Genomic DNA, 21,815 nt, shown 5'->3' with positions numbered 1-21,815 from the left:
AGAACTCCAAAACGCAACTTTCATATTCAAGCAAGGCAACAGACATACTGTACAGTAAAAACTTCGTATTTCTGCTCTGATGGCCAGTCTTTTCTGTAACAATTCTGCACGGAAAGCAAACAGCCTATTTTGCAGTGTAGAACTGCACTGAACCTACAAATACCATGTTTGATGTGGACCAAGGAGAGAAATTTACTTGGGAAAGTCACTGCAATTGCTCTTTGATCAGGCAGGTCCAGGATATGCCACTGCAGCTATCTAAAGCCTTATTCAACATTGAAACATCCAATGGGGTGCCTATCAGATACAACTCTATTTTTTTCTTCCTAGCACAATTGAGGGATTCTGGGAACTCTACTGCAGTAGCTCTAGAAAGTTCTAGAAGAGCTGCTATCAGGATAAGGGAAAGTCCACCTGTGTTTGTCAAGTTTTGTGGTTTTGGTTTTCAGTTTTGGAGCATTTCCTTTTTGGAGCCAAAGGACTCCTGCAGTCTCGATGGAATTTGGTTCTTCCGCCATTCATACTTTTTACTATGGTGAAAACAGAAGGATTAAGGTGACACAAACCTAATGCTTAGGTCAGAAGGAAAAAAAGCAGAAAGTTCACATTTTTATTAGTCATTCCATCTGACATGTAAGATCCCACTGAGATCACCCTGACTCCAGCTTGGCTTTCTTCTGGTCATACACAGAGAAAGAGACAACAGGAAGCAAAAACCAAAGGGAAACATGTTTGTCATAATGCTCTCATGTAGTTTTTCTTCTTGCCAGTTGGCACAAACTACACCAATTTAAGGAGGAACAAAACCCCTTTTTCCCCTCAAAGGCAATACTTTATCATCAGACTATTTTATTTAAAACCTCAACAAGATTTTGAGCAGCTTTCTTCAACTTTGTGTTATTCTAGTTATGGGTGATGGGACCTGCAACTGGAAGGCAGCAGCCTGTGGAGACTGAGAAATAGGATGGTGAGATTTCTTCACAGAATATTAGCGGCAGTGTCAAATTTGCACTGTTTATTAGCCATCATGTAATATGTTATATTAATGTTATTTCTGTAGGTTGCCCCCATTGGCATAAAGGTTATTTTAGACAATTTTCTTCTTTTTGTTTTTATTTCTGGCTTATTTTTGTAATTTTGAGTGTTTTTAGATCATGTCTGAATATTGTACGTATTCGATAAAATATGAGAGAGAGAGAATATTAGTGATTCCCCCCACTTCCTTTGACAGTTTATTTATCATTCACATTTCTAAGGCTGCTGAATTGATGACTGTAATGAGAGGGAGTAGGGGCACCAGGCGGATGCTCATAATAGTCTCTGTCCACAAAAGCAGCGTTCAAAAAGGAAAAAAAATGTGTAGGTATAATGAAAGTGCATTGTATGAATTAAGAACTTAATGCTTAAAATGGTTGTCTTTATTGTTAACCTCAACCATCTTATGCCTCCCTTTTAAGTTACCATTTGTTCCTTCCTGGTACAAGGTCTTAAATTTCACAATTTGTTAATTACTGGATAACGCTAGTTTAGAAAAGTTCATGCAACACAGCACCTATGCAAGAGAGCATATAAGACTGGTTGAGTGGTCCTCAAAGACTGTATTTGGTTACAGCCAATCATGACTCATTGCATATGAAGACCAATGGGGCTGAGAATACAAAGAGACTGATATTTCCGTATGGAACTTGATGCTATGGTTAAAATGTCCTTGCTTACATTTCCAGAACCCATTGGTCTTCATCCGGACCTGATGCTACTAAGGATAGCTTTGTCATTCAGACAGATTATCTTGGCCAATATTCTAAATTATCATTCTAAGGCTGACCTTTCTGATTTCACCCCTGCTTCTCATTTTGTTTAATAAGGGCCATGGCAATGCAGAGAAGTCAACACTCTTAATGTTAGAGTCACCTGCTAGCAGCAATATCATTCAAGATTAAAAATGACAGAACAGTGATAGAAATAGAAAACCCTAAGAAATCGAAATGTTCAGCCATTTTTATATGAGGATACTAGGCTACTGAGGGGGAGAGAGAGAGGAAGAGAAAGAGATGTACATTTAATCATAGCCCATCTGCACAGGAAACCATGTTGGGGTGATGGTTTCAGGTAGTCATTTCAATCCCACTAGCTCTTGATGAGGTCAGTGAGATTTTGAGAAAAGCACATTCAGAGGGACAAAGAGGGAAATTTTTTGCATGATTTTGCATACATCATTACCCAAATGCCCCTATTCAGTACAGAATCTTGGTTCCCTAGCTGGGTTTCTACAAACAGAAGAGTCACTGTGGACAAGCTGTCTAGAGAAATAGAATTTATCAGTCTCTGCAGGGATTTTGCATCTTGCTAAGTTCAGATGTTCAAGCATCATCAATGAGTTTCTCTCCATTTTCTTCCTCTTTTTTATTGCATTCTCTACTTCCACCACCTTCCTCTTCCTCCTCATCCTCTGCCCCATCTGTGAAGACATCCTTTTGGCCGTAACTCAGTGTAGTGCGTGCTAGGTCCACTTCAATTGGGAAAACATCTGCATCCCTCAGCACAGCATAACAATCATCATAGTACTTGGAAAGTGTGGACACAAAACGCTGGAGCTGGAATACAATGTCTTGTACTGCAAAGGAGGGAAACCATTGGACAAAGAGGAACAAAAATACCAATTTTTGGAAATATGCTCATGAGAAACCATTGCCTGCTAATCTATATAGGGCTGCATTGTGAGAAATCCAGAATGCCTGACTTCAGCCAGGCAATCTTATAAAGTAATTTTAGACTAGAATAGAATCAATTAACGTACAATAGGAGAGACCTCAGATGAAGAAGTCATGACAGAAAAAAGCTTCAAGACTATACTATCTCATTCTTTTAATTCAGTCTTGTTAGGTATAATTAAGTGTGAGCTATATTATGGAAGGATGTTCTCTGGGATCTCCTCCCCATCATCCTTCAATTCAAGCATTCCAGCTTTTTGCTCTTCAATTCTCTTTAAAAACAAACTCTAAGGATTCCCTACTGGTGGCCCAAAGATGTCTTGCTAACCTTTCACTAAGGATATGTCTTCATGAAGCAGCCCTCATCTCACCTCCAGCCAATAGCTAGGCTGCTAACCACATAGCGCACCACCAGGGTCCAAGTGGTGTTTTCCATTTCCTCCCTACACAAGTCTTATTTCATGCACAGTGTTTAGCATTTCAGTGGCAACCATGATGATGACAGAGCAGGGTCTGTAATCTGCCCAGACTCCTACTGACTGTGTAATGCCTAGTGGCACTTCACAAAGTAAGACTGCTATAGGCATCTAAAAAAAAGTTCCCCAAATGACATGCAGCTCACACAGTGGAGCGGTAAACAGAGGTAGCAACCTCCTGTTCTAACATCACCCCATATTAAGGAAAGCTATTGGTGGATGTGTTTCCCGGTAGCAGAAAATCCAACAAATGCTTTCCTTAATTCGTTTCACTTTAAAACTGTGAAGGTGGCACCACTCACTGACCTTGTTATTGAGACAGATTAAAGCTCAGCTGTTGGGGCAGAGCAAATTATTCCAGCATATTTTTGAGCCACATCAGACTGGAGGATAGTGTGTTAAAGCAGCTGTCTGGATAAACCCTAAGATACTCTGTAAAAGCTTTTAAACCCCCCACCCGCATGCATACCACATTCGATCGTATTCTTAACCTTTTAGTGTCATCTCAGATAACATCCTGCAGTACAGAAGCATTTTTCATCACAGACTCTCCCCAGTATCCCTCTTTTCCCATCCCCCCACGTGTTACACAAAGGAATCTGGATACCCACAGCCTATAGCCTAGGATGTATTTGTCTTCCTATGCAAGACAACATTCAAGTTTACAGATGGCTAAGCTGATAGTTTTGCCTCCTTCAGGGCCAAAAAAAGGTCTCTTTTCATCCGGTATTTTTGTTCCTAAGGAGCTTGATTCTTTTTCTTGATAGCGTTCACCTGCGGCTCTAGGTCACTCAACTTTTTTGGAGGTTGTTTTGAAACAAGGCTTTGGATCTAAAGAAAAGGCAACTGCACTTACCATGTTTCTGATCTAGCAGCTCCATCTTTTCTAGCACATCCTTCCTCATTTTGGCAAAACGTGAACGTGCCTCCTGGCGGCAGCGCAGAATTAAACGATATTCATAGTTTCCAGTTCCGACCCGGTAAAGAGGTTCACCCATGGCCTACCAAAAATACTCTGTTACTATAGCAACCAATGGGGTAGATTGTGCAATATATCATACTGTATATGTACTAAAGCTTCTTTCATGTATCCCAGCAAACTGTGAGCTTCTCACATGATGATGCTGCATCTTTATTTGGCCAAAAGTCAGACATTAAAGATAGCTTCTGAGGCAACTTTTGCTAAAGAAGAAGCAGATGCCTAGAACCCTGAGGGTAAGAAAACCAATACTTCAGACAACAGAAACTCATCACAAGGTCATCACATGGTAAGCGAGGTCAAGGAACAAATCAGGATGACTGTTAGTTTTTCCATCTCAAATTAATTGTGAATCTATCCCATAACTTTAGAAGCTTTAGTACAAATTGGAATCAACAGAATATGTAAAGCACTCCCTGAAGCCATCTGCTTGAATCTTTAATCTTGAAACTTAATCGTGAAACTTGAAACTTTAATCTCTGTAATTTGCATTAGCTATAATTTTGTTCAAATTCTTGCCATACACTTTTTCAAGAACGAAGAAAAGTCTATGAGTTTGATCCTCAAAATTTCAACTTTAAAAAGCTTTTCTTTTGCTCAAACAAAAATAATGGCATACCAGATGCTTACCAGATGATTTGGCCTTTTCATCTATGCCTGAGAAAGGATGATGTGCTGGAGGTTATAGTCATCATTATGGGAAACAAAAAGTCACAAAATACATCTCTGTATTGAGTCCACTAGGTAGATTATCTACCCAGCTTCTACACAGTGGCAATCAAGTGTTTGACCTCTCTTCAGTAGGACTCATTAATGATTAAACAATCTATCCTTGTGGGATGCAAGTGAGTCAATCTCACATTACTGCACTCAAAATTCCAGCCAGACCCAACGCTTCTGGAAGGCATCAAGATGGGAAGGCCACCCTGCAGGACATGCCAGATGGAAATGATGGCTGACATCAAACAATTAATTACCAATCTCAGTTTGAAAGTTTGAGGTAAGTTATAATCTTAATTCTTAATTACCTTTACGAGTCAGGGAAAACTGAGGCATCAAGAAGGTTCATTTGATAAGACTTGGCAACACAATGCAAGATTCAACACTGAGCACCTTGATGAGAATGTACACAGTAGACTTCCCTGAATTTAAATCTTTGAAAACAGGCAAGCATCTGAGTATGTCTATGAACAAATCTGAGATCTCAGTGGAAATCTGACTGCATATTAGAACCTCTGTACTTACAATACAGCTGTATTCTTCATCATCCATCTCTTTCACCTTGAGACAATAAGACTGAGAGGGAATAAAAAGTGCACAGTGTTACAATTTATAGAATGATTGCTAACCAGTCAGCTATAACACTAACAAACATAAAATGACCATAGTCCATTACATTAAATGCAGTAAGTATTATCCTAAATTGTTAGACATATTATATACACATATAAAATTTAAAAAGAAAGCAGAAAAGTTGGATTTGTTTAAATTCAGGCAAAGCATAGAATAAAGAAAGATTGAAATTATCTTGCAAAGAATATGCATTTTAAGCCCTATGCTTTTCTAAAAGAATAATTAAAAAAACACAGCTCACCAAATACTCAAACTTGACATCCAAATACTTCTTGATAGTTAGTCTGGTATCAGGAATTGCTTTGTTCAGGTAGGTGTTCAAGTCAGTCAACATCTGTAAGGAAATGCTGAGAGTGAAAAGGGAAGATAAAGCAAAATAAAGCAGACAAGCTTTGGTACATGAGAAAGCTAGTAATCCCAAATTAACTAGTATATGATTTGTGGATATTTCTATCAGCTCTCAGAGTAGAGTTAAGCCATTCGATGCACAATAGATCAACCTTCTATTATATGGACCTGATGACAGTCATGTTTCTGAGCCAGCCTGATAGATGTTCTGTGTATCAGTGCTGCTGTTGTTCCAGTCCAAAATAATACTATTTCTACCCTGCCATTTCCATATGCTGTCCTCTCACAACTCAAGGCAAAGCAGGCTAATGAAACTTAGCTCAAGTCTGATATGTGAAAGTGCCTAGTTCTTAATTCTTGCCTAGCTGGGAAAGGACTAAGAGGAAGAAGCCAAATAAAGAAGTCATATGGAAAGCCCCACAGCAAACCCCACAGCAAAGGGTTGCAGATCACTGAAGTAGTGCAGTCAGATAAAACCATCTCACATTCTTACACCTTTTATCAAGCACCTCCATTTTTGACATCCCCAGAAACAGTAAACTTTTAGCACTGCGCCTAATTTATTGTGAGTAAGCAGAGAGAAATAGGTTGCAAAATATATATAAGATAGCATAAAGAGCTAGAACACTATGCAAGACTACGAGCACTGTTTACTTTTGGCCTTGTCATTACTCTGTCGCCATCACAGTCTGCAGCCTACAACTGTTCTTTCCCGTGAGTCAAGAGCCATTCAGAAGGAAAGGGTCCCATCTATATCTTTGGGTACTGACAGTGCTACATTGGAACTCTATGCCTCAGACACAGTGGTGTGAAACTTGTCAACTCTCATAGCTACCTAGATTATCATAATAAAATGATATACATAGGTTTTAACTAAGCATATGCATAAGAAACTCCATGTAGAGTTTTTACATAAAAAAATTATTTTGAGCATAATAAAGACAAAACACATATTCTTACTGGTTTAATAGTTTTTAAAAGATGGATTCCAAATTTCTCAATACTGCGATGAGCATCAGCAAACTTCACAAATGCTTCACTGGCTGCTGGCTGAGGTTCTCGTACACCAATAACCGAAAAAACATCACCAAATGCTGGTCATCATACAGAAAAAACATGCAATAGAAACTGGAGTCAAAATCACAGATGTATTTTCTGGTATTCTATATTATTACTCAATAATTTTTCACCACTTCAGACAATGACTGATACTATGAGGATTATGGAACTTGAAAACTGACATGTCAGGAGAACCCCAGAATGCAAACAGCTGATTTAGACTTTATGCCGGCCCACTTTAAATCTCATTCTAGCCAGTAAGTCAGAAGATACTTAGTTTGCACCAGCTAATGACTCACACAGACCTAATACTAGCCCTGGATGCAACCCCACAGATATTCTAGCCCAAATTTTGAGAACCAGTGCCCATATCTGGAATTTGGAAATAATATGGCCATTCTCACAAAACTGCTGCCATGATGGGTATGGCCAGTCATAAACCTGAGATTACTCCCCACAATGCTCTCCGTTTCCTTAGTTTCCTTCTGTTTTTCTTCTGGGTAACTGAGTACACTTCCAAAAGATCATTGCAGACTATCATTTTTTTCAAACTTTCTATAAATACCTCTCAGACATACAGTATGCAGAACCCAGAAGAATCTTGGAAATATAGCTTACTTGGCTTTTCATCTTGTAGCATACCAGCTTCCTATTTAATATTTGAATTACAATGAACTAAAAAAAAATGGAGCACACATTGCCACCTCCAATATTCCCTACAAGTTGCTACGTTATTTGTAAAGAGGATATGGCAATAATTGGCAAATGCTCTATCTGCTTACCTCTGTGAGTCTGAGACAGTTCGAAGAAGGCTCTGAGAAGACACTTGGTATGTTCTGTCATCCCTAGGAAAAGGTGAAGGAAAAGCATACTAGTAATTCAGTAAGATCTTGTTTATATAGGAGCTTATGTTACTTTTCAGTCTACATTTTAACACTAAACCAGACGTTTGGTAAAAGAAAACAAAGTCAAAATATGGCTGGGGACAAGTCAACTCTGATACATTGTCATTTTGAGACTTCCTGCAGAAGTAACTGAGTGGCAAAAGTTGTACTGACCAAATGCAAATGTCATTCTTTGCTCTTCACTGGTCATGTTCTGTGCACAAATACACAAGTGAGAGTGCTTCTGGGAACAGTTTGCTCACCACAACTGAGGTATTCTTACTAAACCACACAAAAGGACCAACTCTTTGCATTCCAATCTGATGTAGGATGAGGAAATATGCTTGTGGTTCTAGGGAAGGAGTTCTAGACACAGACCAAATAACTTGCCAATGAGGCTGAAAATAAGTAATTCTGAAGATTTTACTGATGGTAAACCATGTTATCTATACATTAAATCAACAATAGCGCTTCAAGATGCTTTTGTACGGTAAACAGGGTAGAAGCAAATGAATGGGCAGTTCCACCAGTCATGTATGATCCTCACCTCAGGGTCCACTTGTGGCTCTCAGGTATTCTCTACTTCTCTCTGCTACTGCTTGTTTCCTGCTACTTGGAAACAGCTGGGGAGCATTCACCCTAAAGTTCACAAACTGTTATTGTACTAATATGCAAGATAGCAGAAGGGGGAGACAATGCAATCTCAGTACACAGGAGGGGAGTTTTACTGTTTTTCAATCCTTGTGTGTTAATGGGGGTGGGGGAGGCTAACAGCTTCTTCATAGCCTCATCAACCACTGCTGATACAATATAAAGCCTAACCCGATTATTATTTTGGCAGAATGATGGTTAGAATTTTCTTGAAGATGCTGTTAGTCACTAGTGGGGAAATGACCTAAATCTGGGTGTTTGCATAAGAGGGTGTTTATGTTAAAAAGCCAGTGGGTGGAAGAAGCCTTTTTAGATGTGAAAGGTAAGAGAGACAGTTCACATCTGCCCATCCAATTTTCCAGAGGCACATGGGTCTAACCTGCCACTGCATGTACACCATTAAGGCTGAAAGCCTGCACAAATACTGTATGTACAATGTACTTGTAAGAATCAACTGATCTCCCAAGAAATCATCATTGATATGAGCTGTGAGAAAGACAACATCTTTCCAGATTACAGAGAGAAAAGTGGGATTACCTTTATATAGTTCTGCGGTCCTCTCCAGCTCTTCTAATCGCTTTACCAATCCATCTATAACAACAAAGATAAAGAATGGGCTGATTACAACAGTGAATTATTTCAGGAGCATGAAGAGTTATATATCCATTATTTCATGTCCTGCATTCTGGAATGAGAGAGGACAGAACCTGACCTTCTTCTTTTTAGGCAGTTGCCATCGTATCTCCCTCAGTTTTCTCTTCTCAAGGGAAACAAGCCGAGCTTTTTCAATACCTTTTCATTGGCCTCGGTTTCTAGTGCCCCAATTGCCTCCATGCTCTCTGTGTACCTGTTTCAGTTGCTCTGAAGAGATCACTGTCTGGAGCCAGACACAGTACTTGAGGTGGGGTCTGACCACAGCATAATAAAGTGGAACATTTTTTTCCCATGATTTGGAAACTAATTCTTCATTGATGCAGCCTAAAAATGCTTTCACCATTTTTCCAGCACCATCATACACTGACTCATATTAAATTTGCAATCAATTATTATGCCAAGATCTTTTACCAAGCCAGATACCCCTATGCATTTGATATCTGATTCCTAAGTGAAGAATCCCTAAGTGCATTTATCTCCTTTGAATTACATTGTGTTATTTTTCAGCCCATTTCTCTAGACAACCAACTTCATTTTGAATTTTGTTTGCTCAGATATTACCACACCCTATTGTCCACAAATCTCGTAAGTATTCTCTCCACCTATTCATCCAGGTTCTTTATAATCATATTGAAGAATAGAGTATATTCTTATCTTCCACTTGATAACCTCTTTTCAGTGTGATAAGGAACCAGTGATGAGCACTCTTTGAGCAAGATTTCCAAGCCAGCTATGTATGTATTTAATTGTCATGTCAGCCAGCCGAAACTTAACTAGCCTGTTAATCAGAATGTCATAGGATATTTTATGGAATGCTTGGCTTGTATCAAAATATATTACATTTACAACATTGCATGGATTATTAAGGATGTCTTCTGACATAAAGTGAGATACCGTTAGTCCCCAAAACAGCAGATGCTCTAGGGGACTAACGGATTCTTTACAAGTCCATGCTGATTTCTGCAAATTACCACATTGCTTTCAAAGTGCTTTTGAACCAACATCTTTATGATCTCTTCTAGAATATCGATGGAAGGTTCGATCGATAATCTTCCAGGTATCAATGGAAGATTAGTAGTTCTCTGGATTGCCTCACCCCTTCCTTTTTAAGGATGGGGAGATTTCTTTTCTTTCGGTGAATTGGCTCCTCATCTCTTCTCCAGGATTTCTCAAAGATTACGTATTATCAGTTTCAGTGATACTATCAGCTAGTTTCTACAGTGCCCTAGAATGCAATTTACTTTGTCCTATAGATTTAATCTCAAAGTAAACAGATATTTCTTGACCAACTCAATATCCAAATTCTTTCTCACAGCCCCTTCTTTGGGTAGGGTGACATAATGGGAATAGTGCAAAGTTTAAGCCCCATAACTTCTCCTGGCAGAGCCACGCATTTATGCACTTCACAGACAATTGGAGAGGGTGGAAAGTTTGAGAGAGGTACCAGAGTTCATCAGGAGACCCATGGATAAGCCTGGTGGACCAGCTTACATTTCCCAGATGCACTATAAGGAGTGGCTACTGCCCCTGTCTTACAATTTGGGGCTAGGACTGAGATATAGTAGTCTGCCTGAGGATCACCCTAAAGAGGTGAGACTTAAAGTGAGGATCCCTGGTATTTAACAATTATATTACACTGGCTTTCAGCCCCACAGTTATGAGCCAAGTATAGACATCTCCAACTGGACAAGATTCAATTTCAGGAGAATGTATGCTTTATATTTATGTGGGAATGCTTAATCCTTGATGACACTTAGCTCAGCCAGCACAATGGCCAAACTGCTTCTTGCATATTACTCACCATTGCAGAGGATAGCTCGGCTCAGCCCTAGGGCATCTGCTGTCCCTGAGCTCATGTTCTCTACCAGACGGTGCTTCACTTTCTTTAGCACTGCATTCCAGGAAAGAGATATACAATCCATAAGCCACATTTTCCAACATGTAGCAGAATGCCTGCATTTCACAAAATCAGGCTAATAAAAAAAATCTTTAAGAGAGTCAAAGTCTTTCATACCAATGTCTAAGGTTTTTCCCTGCTTTGGATCAGCCTGGAGTTTGTTGTAATGAATTGTCACCTCTCCCTAGAAGACCAAAACCAAATACTGTTGGTTTGTAATCAAGAGAAAGGGACTATTTGCAAAGAACACTTTACATTCCAGCAATCCTTGAAGGCTCTCACCTTCACCACCTGTATCATTTTCGCTACTTCTACTTTGGTTTTTCCTTTGACTGACTTCCCATTCACACCTGTGATTTCATCACCAGCTGCCAACGTTCCATCAAGAGCTGCAGGAGTATTATCAAATACCTGAGGAGGAATACATAGTGATGATGAAAGGAAGGAAAAAAAGCCAAAGAGAAAGAACCAGACTATCTATGCACAACTGCTAATTTTCTTGCCACATTTGTTATCTATAAGAAGCCTTAATTCTCAGAAATATCATTGATAGCACCTTCATAAACACATGCTGCATATCTGTACTGTGTACGCTGAAGCCATGCAAAAGCTAACATTTTCTTGGTTGAAAAATGCCATTCTAGAGATTTATTTGATATCCGTTCTTCTATAATAAAAGCTGATAGCTGACCTGAAGTGTTTTTAAGTCCAGAGATTTCAAACTAGTTAAATGTTTTTCACTTTCCACAGTTCACTAAACATTTGGGCAGCTTTCCATATCACACTTCATTAGACACTGAAAGAAATCTTACTGCCTTACTGTGAGAAGGTTCATAGTCTAACATTTTGAAATCAGAATACATTTACAAATATGCCTGAATTTCTCTCCCTACTCCCTTGTTTAACATCCATGGCAGGATTTATTTTAAATTTCGAGATCACATATATAAGATTCAGTGAATTAAAAGTATCCATCATTTCCAGGCCATGAACTTAGCTTTTTTATGAAAAAGAGAAATGAACTAGACCAGATCAGAAAATACTTGCAGTTTGGTTGCTTAATTAGTCACATGTGACACATAGACTGATACCCTATTAAAAAATAAACCATTTATTATGTTATAAGCCTTCATGCACTGTAGTCCATTTCTCTTTGTTGCTGTTAACTATTGTTGCTATTGCTACAGACTACAAAGGCTGGATCTTCAGAAAATGTTCCCATAATAAAAATACTGCTCTTAGGATGTTGTCACTGCACCAATTCCGTCTTACCCTAAAGCCACTAAAACTATTTTGGGAGATTAGAGGACCCTTTGGTACAGTGATTGAGGTGGCAGTGATTGGTAACTTCTGCTGGATCGCAACCATTCATGGAATATACACTTTAGGCAGAATTTCATATTGCTGAGGTTTTTTGCAACAATGTACTATCTGAGTTCCAATGTGTTAGACCAGTGTTTCTCAACCTTGGCAATTTCAAGATGTGTGGACTTCAACTCCCAGAATTCCCCAGCCAGCTATGCTGGCTGAGGAATTCTGGGAGTTGAAGTCCATACATCTTTAAGTTGCCAAGGTTGAGAAACACTGTGTTAGACTGAGCACAGTGCAAACCTGTAAGGTTAAACCTTACCAACATGCAATTTATATTATTCTTTTCTTCCTGAGAATATGTTCCTCTTCCATAACACTAACCTGGACAATATACAGGCAAGGACAATACTGGGCTCCTCCACCTATACTGATCCCAATCAGATTCTGAGAGTCTTTCTTCAAGGTCACTGTTCCAGGTACCGTAGGAATCCCCCTAAAACAAACAGAGATTAAAAATACAAACATGAAACACCTGCCAACTACAGTGACCTGCTCCTGCTTTCACCACCAAAAAGATATTGATATGAGAAACCAAGACTATGTCAGATGTTCATTTCCTAAATATTAAGGTTCAGACTAAAAAGAAAAATGCAACAGGATGAAATACATATAAATTATATAGTGATTAAAACATGCAAATTATTTGCAGAAGCATAGCAGGTGCTCGAACATCTTGCATGAATAAACTGGTCTCTTGGTATTTTTAGCCTCATATGACCAGCCTTAACATACAAACCTCTAGTCAGCACTTCCAGATTTTAAATTAGTTTCATGGCAACTTAAATCCAGCTGTAAATTTACGAAGTTCAAGTTCTTTCATTCCATTGCCTTCTAAGCTTTAGCACAAATCACTGCTGCAGTCTCCAATTTTATTTCTAGGGCTTACTCTCTTTTTAAAAATAAAAACTGATTTTTTTTCTTGCGGGCAATAAAATTTGATGCTTCCAGACATGTACCACAAGCTTGTCCTATAATTTTGGCTGGCCGGCCATCCGGCCATCCGGCCATCCATCCGGCCATCCGGCCATCCGGCCATCCAGCCATCCGGCCATCCATCCATCCATCCGGCCATCCATCCATCCATCCGGCCATCCATCCATCCATCCGGCCATCCGGCCATCCATCCATCCGGCCATCCATCCATCCGGCCATCCATCCATCCATCCGGCCATCCATCCGGCCATCCAGCCATCCATCTGGCCATCCGGCCATCCATCCGGCCATCCATCCGGCCATCCATCCGGCCATCCATCCATCCATCCATCCGGCCATCCATCCATCCATCCATCCATCCATCTCCTTCTTGCAATTTATTATTTTCTCACCAAGTCCTTTCCAAATTTCTTGGATTCTGAATTCACAATCTATATAATAAGACTGCCAGGAGAATATAAATTCAATCAAGTGAAAGCTGAAAAAGAGCAATCACAGAATAATAACAGAAATTAATGGGGACTGTATCCATAATTACCTAGTCTACATGTTTCTTTTCAGCCCCTTGACCTAGGAAATACTGAAGCTGCCAGAATGGATTGCAAAAAAGTTGATTGGACAAATAAAGCCAACACTGAATTAGCACTAAATTGTTCTATACTTTGAAGTGGGATTTCTTCTTTTATTATACTGTCAGTGAAAGTGAAATCACAGAAGAATGTTAATGATACGTTATCCTTCTAATATGTGTATCCCTTCCCCAATTCAGTTACTCATTCTGCTACCTCTATAAAAGTAAAAATAAGTAACACAACCTTATTAGCTCCATCAGTGGCTGACAAAAAGATAAAGCAACCAAATAACAAAGACACTGAGTGCTTTGAAGCCAAGATTGTAAATATAAAAATTAATAATCCCTCTTTCAGAACACTGATTTCTGTACATGTATTTAAAAAATAAAAAAGAAAGCTATGGTAGAAGTAGAGCTTGATGTACGTATTTAAGCTTCTGAACTGTGGCCGCAAATTCCTCTTTACTCACCTAAAAGAGGCATCTGAAGTAACAAAAGTTGTTTATTTGCATTTGCTTACTTCAGCTAAGTGTTCATTTGTCAGGTGGAATAGCTTCTCTACCACCCCTGACACATTGTCCTAACACCATGTTTGTCCCATATACAGTCAAGTGAAAAATAAGTACACCTCATTGGAATTTTTGACTTCTTCAACATATTTCAACATACAGATATTTGATCTTCATTTCAACAATACTGATGGATAAAGGAGATACAATACAACAAATGTCATGCACTATTTACATTTTGTAGTCCACTATATAATGTAAATAAACATAAATGCAAATTTTGTATGTGGAAAAACTAAGTACACCCCTAGATTTATCACTACCTCAAAGGTGAAATGTTGATATGTCCACATGTGTTAAAGAAGAAAAAAATTGATATGGGGTGTACTTATTTCTTCACATGACTGTACCCACTACTGTCAGATTATCTCAAGATTATGGTGTAGCTGCTTGAAGCTCCCTCTTATTTACTGATCATACTTGTAATTTCTTATTTAAACAAAGTAAGATTCATAGATTTCTAATATTTCGTGTATGTCCCAAATCAGAACTGATAGCCTCAAAAAAAAAGACTCCATGATTGAATAAAGACCACACTGTTCATAAGGCCCAGAAGTGATTCAGGAGCAGCACAAACACTGGGTGAGCAGGCATCTCTAGCAAAAATTCTACAAATGTTTTTTTTTTTTTTTACTTATTTACTTGCTCATCGTGCATTTCCTGACCTTGTTGATGTTCTACAGCCTTAACAGTGGAGGAACCCACAGAATCTAATGGTTTCATCAAATGATGAAAACAATGCCATACTGTTGTGACACCAGCTCCACCCCTTATAAACATGCATCATGACATCACATTTATGGACCTATGGGGCTGAGCATGGATTTGCTTCTTCATGCCCTTCCCTAAGGATGCCCATGCTTAGCAGTTACTGAGAGCAAGATGCATAAATTCAGTCCAAACAAGAAACTGCTATTCCCATACCCAGCTCCTAATATGTGTACTTGTGGCATACTGTGTCTTGTAAGATTTTGACTTGACTTCTATACAATGCTGTTCCCCAGTCCAAACTGGAGAAAAAAGTCATGTAAATGAATAAAGCTCTAGAACTAAGTCATTTTGTCTCATCCCTAAATCTACTAGCCTTTGGGTGTGTTATTTATTTATTCTTGTTCCATCTTTTTTTTCTCAGTCAAGAAATTATTGTTGTTGGTCCTTTCTACACAATTTTAATTCCAGTTTCATTTTTTCCCAAAAGCAAATACAAAGATACACATATGTAAACTTACATAAATTACTTGCAGAAAATAAGGGAGAAAAAGTAACTTACAGCTTGTCTTCCTCAATGTCATAGTCCAAATCTGCAAACATTGTTCTAATTATTAATGGCTTTATGAAGGTTCTGATTTCTCCGGACTACCTAAAAAGAAGAAAAAAGGCCATTAATGGAGAATACCAATCTCCTCTTTTCATATGCTTACCAAAATCTTCGTCTTTTCTAGCTTCTGTCTACTGAACAGTAAGAAAAATTGTCTACCTTCTCAGGTTATCATCATTAAACGATGTATGGAAGCTTATAATAAAATATGAAACATCTCACAAAACAACGTAAAGTCCTAGTTCATAACTTTGAAACATTTACAGCTAAAAGAGTATAAATAAATTATAAAAATTCTATGTCCCAATACTACTAAAACTGTGTTTCTCAAGTCCAGCCTCCAAGTAATAATTGGTTGGTTGATGCTCTGACATCATGTTATATATGATTCATATCACTGCCTTTCTTTTGGTTTTAATAATTAGATTTTTATTCAATATTTCATTGGATGTTTTTAAGTTGAATTTTAATAGGGACATATATGTTATGGGGGATCTTGATGTTTTTATGTAAAATTTATTGGTTATAAACAGTCTAGAATTCTTCAATGCAGTAATACATAAATATTCATAATAAATTGTGATTCAATTATTTGAAGATAGAAACAGTTAAGCACTAGGAATAATTTGCATAAGTCTTTCATTTTTATATTCAGAGGTCTTTACTCATGTAATTGAATGCATGGATATTGTGGACATGTTCACTGTTCAAGTGTGGACAAGTCAGTGTATTTTTTAGCTTGGCATATCTATAGTCTGCAGCAAAGGATCGTTACCTTGTTGTGGTACTGGAGCTTGAGCACCTCAATGATGCCATGAGCTAAACCGTGAAGGGCCACCCAAGACGGGAAGGTCATGACAGAGAGGTCAGACTAAATGCGATCCCTGGGGAAGGTAATGGCAACCCACCCCAGTATTCTTGCCGTGAAAACTAAATGGATCAGTACAACCAGAGATATGTCGGTATACCATCGGAAGAGGAGACCCCCAGGTCGGAAGATGGTCAAAATGCTACTGGGGAGGAACAGAGGATGAGTTCAACTAGCCCCAGACGTGATGACGCAGTTAGCTCAAAGCCGAAAGGACGGCTAGCGGCCGACAGTGCTGGTGGTGAACGGCGAATCCGATGTTCTAAGGATCAACACACCATTGGAACCTGGAATGTAAGATCTATGAGCCAGGGCAAATTGGATGTGGTTATTGGTGAGATGTCAAGATTAAAGAAAGACATTTTGGGCGTCAGTGAACTGAAATGGACTGGAATGGGCCACTTCACATCAAATGACCACCAGATCTACTACTGTGGACAAGAGGACCACAGAAGAAATGGAGTAGCCTTCATAATTAATAGTAAAGTGGCTAAAGCAGTGCTTGGATACAATCCAAAAAATGATAGAATGATCTCAATTCGAATTCAGGGCAAGCCATCTAACATCACAGTGATCCAAATATACGCCCCAACCACAGATGCTGAAGAAGCTGAAGTAGAGCAGTTCTATGAGGATCTGCAGCACCTACTGAACAACACACCTAAAAGAGATGTTATTTTCATCACGGGAGACTGGAACGCTAAGGTGGGCAGTCAAATGACACCTGGAATTACAGGTAAGCATGGCCTGGGAGAACAAAATGAAGCAGGACATAGGCTGATAGAATTTTGCCAAGACAACTCACTCTGCATAACAAACACTCTCTTCCAGCAACCTAAGAGACGGCTTTATACATGGACTTCCCCAGATGGACAACACCAAAATCAGATTGACTACATCCTTTGTAGCCAAAGGTGGCACACATCTATACAGTCGGTAAAAACAAGACCTGGAGCTGACTGTAGTTCCGATCACGAACTTCTTCTTGCACAATTTAGGATCAGACTAAAGAGATTAGGGAAGACCCACAGATCAGCTAGATATGAGCTCACTAATATTCCTAAAGAATATGCAGTGGAGGTGAAGAATAGATTTAAGGGACTGGACTTAGTAGATAGGGTCCCGGAAGAACTATGGACAGAAGTTTGCAACATTGTTCAGGAGGTGGCAACAAAATACATCCCAAAGAAAGAGAAAACCAAGAAGGCAAAATGGCTGTCTGCTGAGACACTAGAAGTAGCCCAAGAAAGAAGGAAAGCAAAAGGCAACAGTGATAGGGGGAGATATGCCCAATTAAATGCAAAATTCCAGAGGTTAGCCAGAAGAGATAAGGAATTATTTTTAAACAAGCAATGCGTGGAAGTGGAAGAAGACAATAGAATAGGAAGGACAAGAGACCTCTTCCAGAAAATTAGAACCATCGGAGGTAAATTCCGGGCAAAAACGGGTATGATCAAAAACAAAGATGGCAAGGACCTAACAGAAGAAGAAGAGATCAAGAAAAGGTGCCAAGAATATACAGAAGACCTGTATAGGAAGGATAACAATATCGGGGATAGCTTTGACGGTGTGGTCAGTGAGCTAGAGCCAGACATCCTGAAGAGTGAGGTTGAATGGGCCTTAAGAAGCATTGCTAATAACAAGGCAGCAGGAGACGACAGCATCCCAGCTGAACTGTTCAAAATCTTGCAAGATGATGCTGTCAAGGTACTGCATGCTGTATGCCAGCAAAACTGGAAAACACAAGAATGGCCATCAGACTGGAAAAAATCAACTTATATCCCCATACCAAAAAAGGGAAACACTAAAGAATGTTCAAACTATCGAACAGTGGCACTCATTTCACATGCCAGTAAGGTAATGCTCAAGATCCTGCAAGGTAGACTTCAGCAATTCGTGGAGCGAGAATTGCCAGATGTACAAGCTGGGTTTAGAAAAGGCAGAGGAACTAGGGACCACATTGCCAATATCCACTGGATAATGGAAAAAGCCAGGGAGTTTCAGAAAAACATCTATTTCTGTTTTATTGACTATTCTAAAGCCTTTGACTGTGTGGACCATAACAAATTGTGGCAAGTTCGTAGTGGTATGGGGATACCAAGTCATCTTGTCTGCCTCCTGAAGAATCTGTATAACAACCAAGTAGCAACAGTAAGAACAGACCACGGAACAACGGACTGGTTTCAGATTGGGAAAGGAGTACGGCAGGGCTGTATACTCTCACCCTACCTATTCAACTTGTACGCAGAACACATCATGCGACATGCTGGGCTTGAGGAATCCAAGGCTGGAGTTAAAATCGCTGGAAGAAACATTAACAATCTCAGATATGCAGATGATACCACTTTGATGGCTGAAAGCGAAGAGGAACTGAGGAGCCTTATGATGAAGGTGAAAGAAGAAAGTGCAAAAGCTGGCTTGCAGCTAAACCTCAAAAAAACCATGATTATGGCAACCAGGTTGATTGATAACTGGCAAATAGAGGGAGAACATGTAGAAGCAGTGAAAGACTTTGTATTTCTAGGTGCGAAGATTACTGCAGATGCTGACTACAGTCAGGAAATCAGAAGACGCTTCATCCTTGGGAGAAGAGCAATGACAAATCTCGATAAAATAGTTAAGAGCAGAGACATCACACTGACAACAAAGGCCCACATAGTTAAAGCAATGGTGTTCCCCATAGTAACATATGGCTGTGAGAGCTGGACCATAAGGAAGGCTGAGAGAAGGAAGATCGATGCTTTGGAACTGTGGTGTTGGAGGAAAATTCTGAGAGTGCCTTGGACTGCAAGAAGATCAAACCAGTCCATCCTCCAGGAAATAAAGCCAGACTGCTCACTTGAGGGAATGATATTCAAGGCAAAACTGAAATACTTTGGCCACATAATGAGAAGTCAGGACACCCTGGAGAAGATGCTGATGCTAGGGAGAGTGGAGGGCAAAAGGAAGAGGGGCCGACCAAGGGCAAGGTGGATGGATGATATTCTAGAGGTGACGGACTCGTCCCTGGGGAGCTGGGGGTGTTGATGACCGACAGGAAGCTCTGGAGTGGGCTGGTCCATGAAGTCACGAAGAGTCGGAAGCGACTAAACGAATAAACAACAACAACATCTATAGTATATCAAATATTTTTCATGAATAAAGCATCAGACTAAAAAGACCAACATTATTCTAAATCAGATTCACTGTTCTATCTAACTCTGTACTGTCTGTTCTGGCTGGTAGCAGTTCCTAATCTCAAGCAGTCCTGATTTCCCAATCCTGCTTCTTGACCTTTCAATTGGACACCACATCAAATGGAGATGTCAAAGCTTAAACCTGTCTCTTAGCTTTCAGTACCAACACATAACTCATTTTTGAAGATGCATGCACATATTTAGCAATATGGGTAATAGCTGCAGCAATAGGTATTTAGGTATGTGCATTCTGCCACCCAAGTTCAAGTAACTTTCAACTGTTTGTCTTTGATGACTGTTATCTCTTATCTTCCTATTTGCCATCTCTTGAAGGTATCATTGTGACCTGTATCTCAAAAGGTCTGTATAACGGTGTTTTTTTTTACAAAGAAAAGATAATTGCCTAAAAAAAAAGCTTGGTGACAATTGCTTTAAATATCCACGAGATATGTAAACACAAACTAGTGATAAAGCTTCCTTCTGAGACACGCAAACTGTCACCTATTGATTTTTGAAAAAAAAAGTAGAAGAAACGGTCTGGTATAATACTCAGAATGTGGTGTGGTGGTCAAGGTGCTGGATTAGAGCTGGGGAAATCCTGATTCAAGACCACCCTCAGACAGAGATACTAACTGGATAACTTTGGGTCAGCCGCTCTGTCTCAGCCTAACCTACTTCAGGGAATTTTGTGGAGAAAAACTGGAAGAGGCGGTGTAATGTAACTTCTCCTTTGTTTCTGGATAAATAAATAATGGTTAGAATGTTGAGCTCTGAGGACCAAAAAAGTTGGACTTAGATAGCCACTGGGCTGCAAAGCTGACTTGGGCCTAAAATTACTTGCAGACAGACATTTTCGCAGGGTGGTTGTTGCAAGATACAGATGGATGAACGAAAGGAACCCAGACAGCCTGTCTCTTCTCTCTCCCCCCACCCCCCAATTCATCAAAGCAACAACGAAATATGCAAGTAAGCAAGCTGGTCACGTTCTTCCCATTGGCAATCTTAGGCAAAGGAGTCACCTGTCCCTGAGGTAGGACTCTGGACCAGCAACTACCTGTTTTCAGTGGCAGAACTAGGGAGAGGCCGGACCCCAACCCCACCCCCCACCCCCCCCATGAATGTCAAGGTTTACCGAGGAAGCCCGGCGAAGAGATTACGGGATGCGCTGCTCCCAGTAGGGAGTCCCCTTCCCCCACAAATCATTCCGCCCTCCCTGCCCCCCCGCGAGCAAGAAGGACAACCCCCTCTCCAGAGAAATGGAGCCATTCAACCACTGCCTCCCCGGAAGCCTCTGCCTCGAGCTCCGCGCCCACCTGCCCGTTCTCTCTTCCCGTCAAGGCAGCGGGACTCAGAGGGTCTCCCACGTCAGTGCCAAACCTGCCCGGAAGCCTCCACCCCCACAGCTTGCATAGACCCGCCTCCTCCCACTCCGGGAGGCTTCGGGTTAAGGAAGGTATAAGAAACAAAGGGAGAACCACCGTAATAACGTCTCGCGATATTAAGCTTGGCCCGCGCGATCTAGAGTCAGAAGAGAGGTGAGTCGCCTCGGTACAGCAGTAAGATGTTCTCTTGACGTCACAAAGGCGGGGCGGGAGAGTGAGGGAGGAGGCACGGTTTCGTTTAGCTAAAGTGGGCAGGTGCAGAGCGGAGTGCAGCGTTTTCAGCAAGACGGCAGAAAGTCGTGGAAGTACTTTCAGAGCCGGCAGACTTATTATAGTAGAAGCTTTCCCGGGTTGGGGTCTGTTTCAGAGGTACAAATTGGCAAGTTGCTTAAACACTTAAAGTATTGCCCCATTGGTGTGTGGGGTTAGAGATCCCCTTATTTCCAGCCAAAGGAAGATGGGAGTTACTTATTTAGAAATGGGAGTCGTGTATGTTCTAATAGTGTTTCACAAACTTGCCAACTTTAAGACGTGGACTTGTCTGGCTGGGGAATTCTGGGAGTTGAAGTCCACATGTCTTAAAGTTGCCAAGTTTGAGAAACACTGATCTAATAC

At 40.1% G+C, this 21,815-nt stretch overlaps 1 protein-coding gene across 3 annotated transcripts; it reads right to left on the bottom strand.

The window, feature by feature from the left end:
• Positions 1–588: 588 nt before the first annotated feature.
• Positions 589–21,326, bottom strand: PICK1 (protein interacting with PRKCA 1). Of its 3 annotated transcripts, none has more exons than XM_063307926.1 (13): positions 21,297–21,326; positions 15,727–15,816; positions 12,705–12,816; positions 11,295–11,423; positions 11,130–11,196; positions 10,917–11,006; positions 8,999–9,052; positions 7,709–7,771; positions 6,828–6,961; positions 5,761–5,853; positions 5,412–5,462; positions 4,044–4,188; positions 589–2,614 (listed from the first exon to the last, which is right to left on the bottom strand). In XM_063307926.1, the coding sequence occupies exons 2-13, from the start codon at positions 15,765–15,767 to the stop codon at positions 2,361–2,363; spliced, it is 1,233 nt and encodes a 410-aa protein (XP_063163996.1). In that variant the 5' UTR covers positions 15,768–15,816; positions 21,297–21,326; the 3' UTR covers positions 589–2,360. The 3 variants fall into 3 exon arrangements, with proteins under 3 accessions (XP_063163996.1, XP_063163994.1, XP_063163995.1); XM_063307924.1 differs by lacking the exon at positions 21,297–21,326 and adding an exon at positions 21,090–21,278 and having other exon boundaries at positions 15,727–15,805; XM_063307925.1 differs by lacking the exon at positions 21,297–21,326 and adding an exon at positions 21,132–21,278.
• Between the last annotated feature and the right edge of the window lie 489 nt (positions 21,327–21,815).

The sequence above is a fragment of the Candoia aspera genome, chromosome 7 (genome assembly GCF_035149785.1).
Source record: "Candoia aspera isolate rCanAsp1 chromosome 7, rCanAsp1.hap2, whole genome shotgun sequence".
Taxonomy (NCBI): domain Eukaryota; kingdom Metazoa; phylum Chordata; class Lepidosauria; order Squamata; family Boidae; genus Candoia; species Candoia aspera.
Note: the sequence above shows the minus strand (reverse complement) of the source record. Positions and strands in the feature narration are given on the sequence as shown.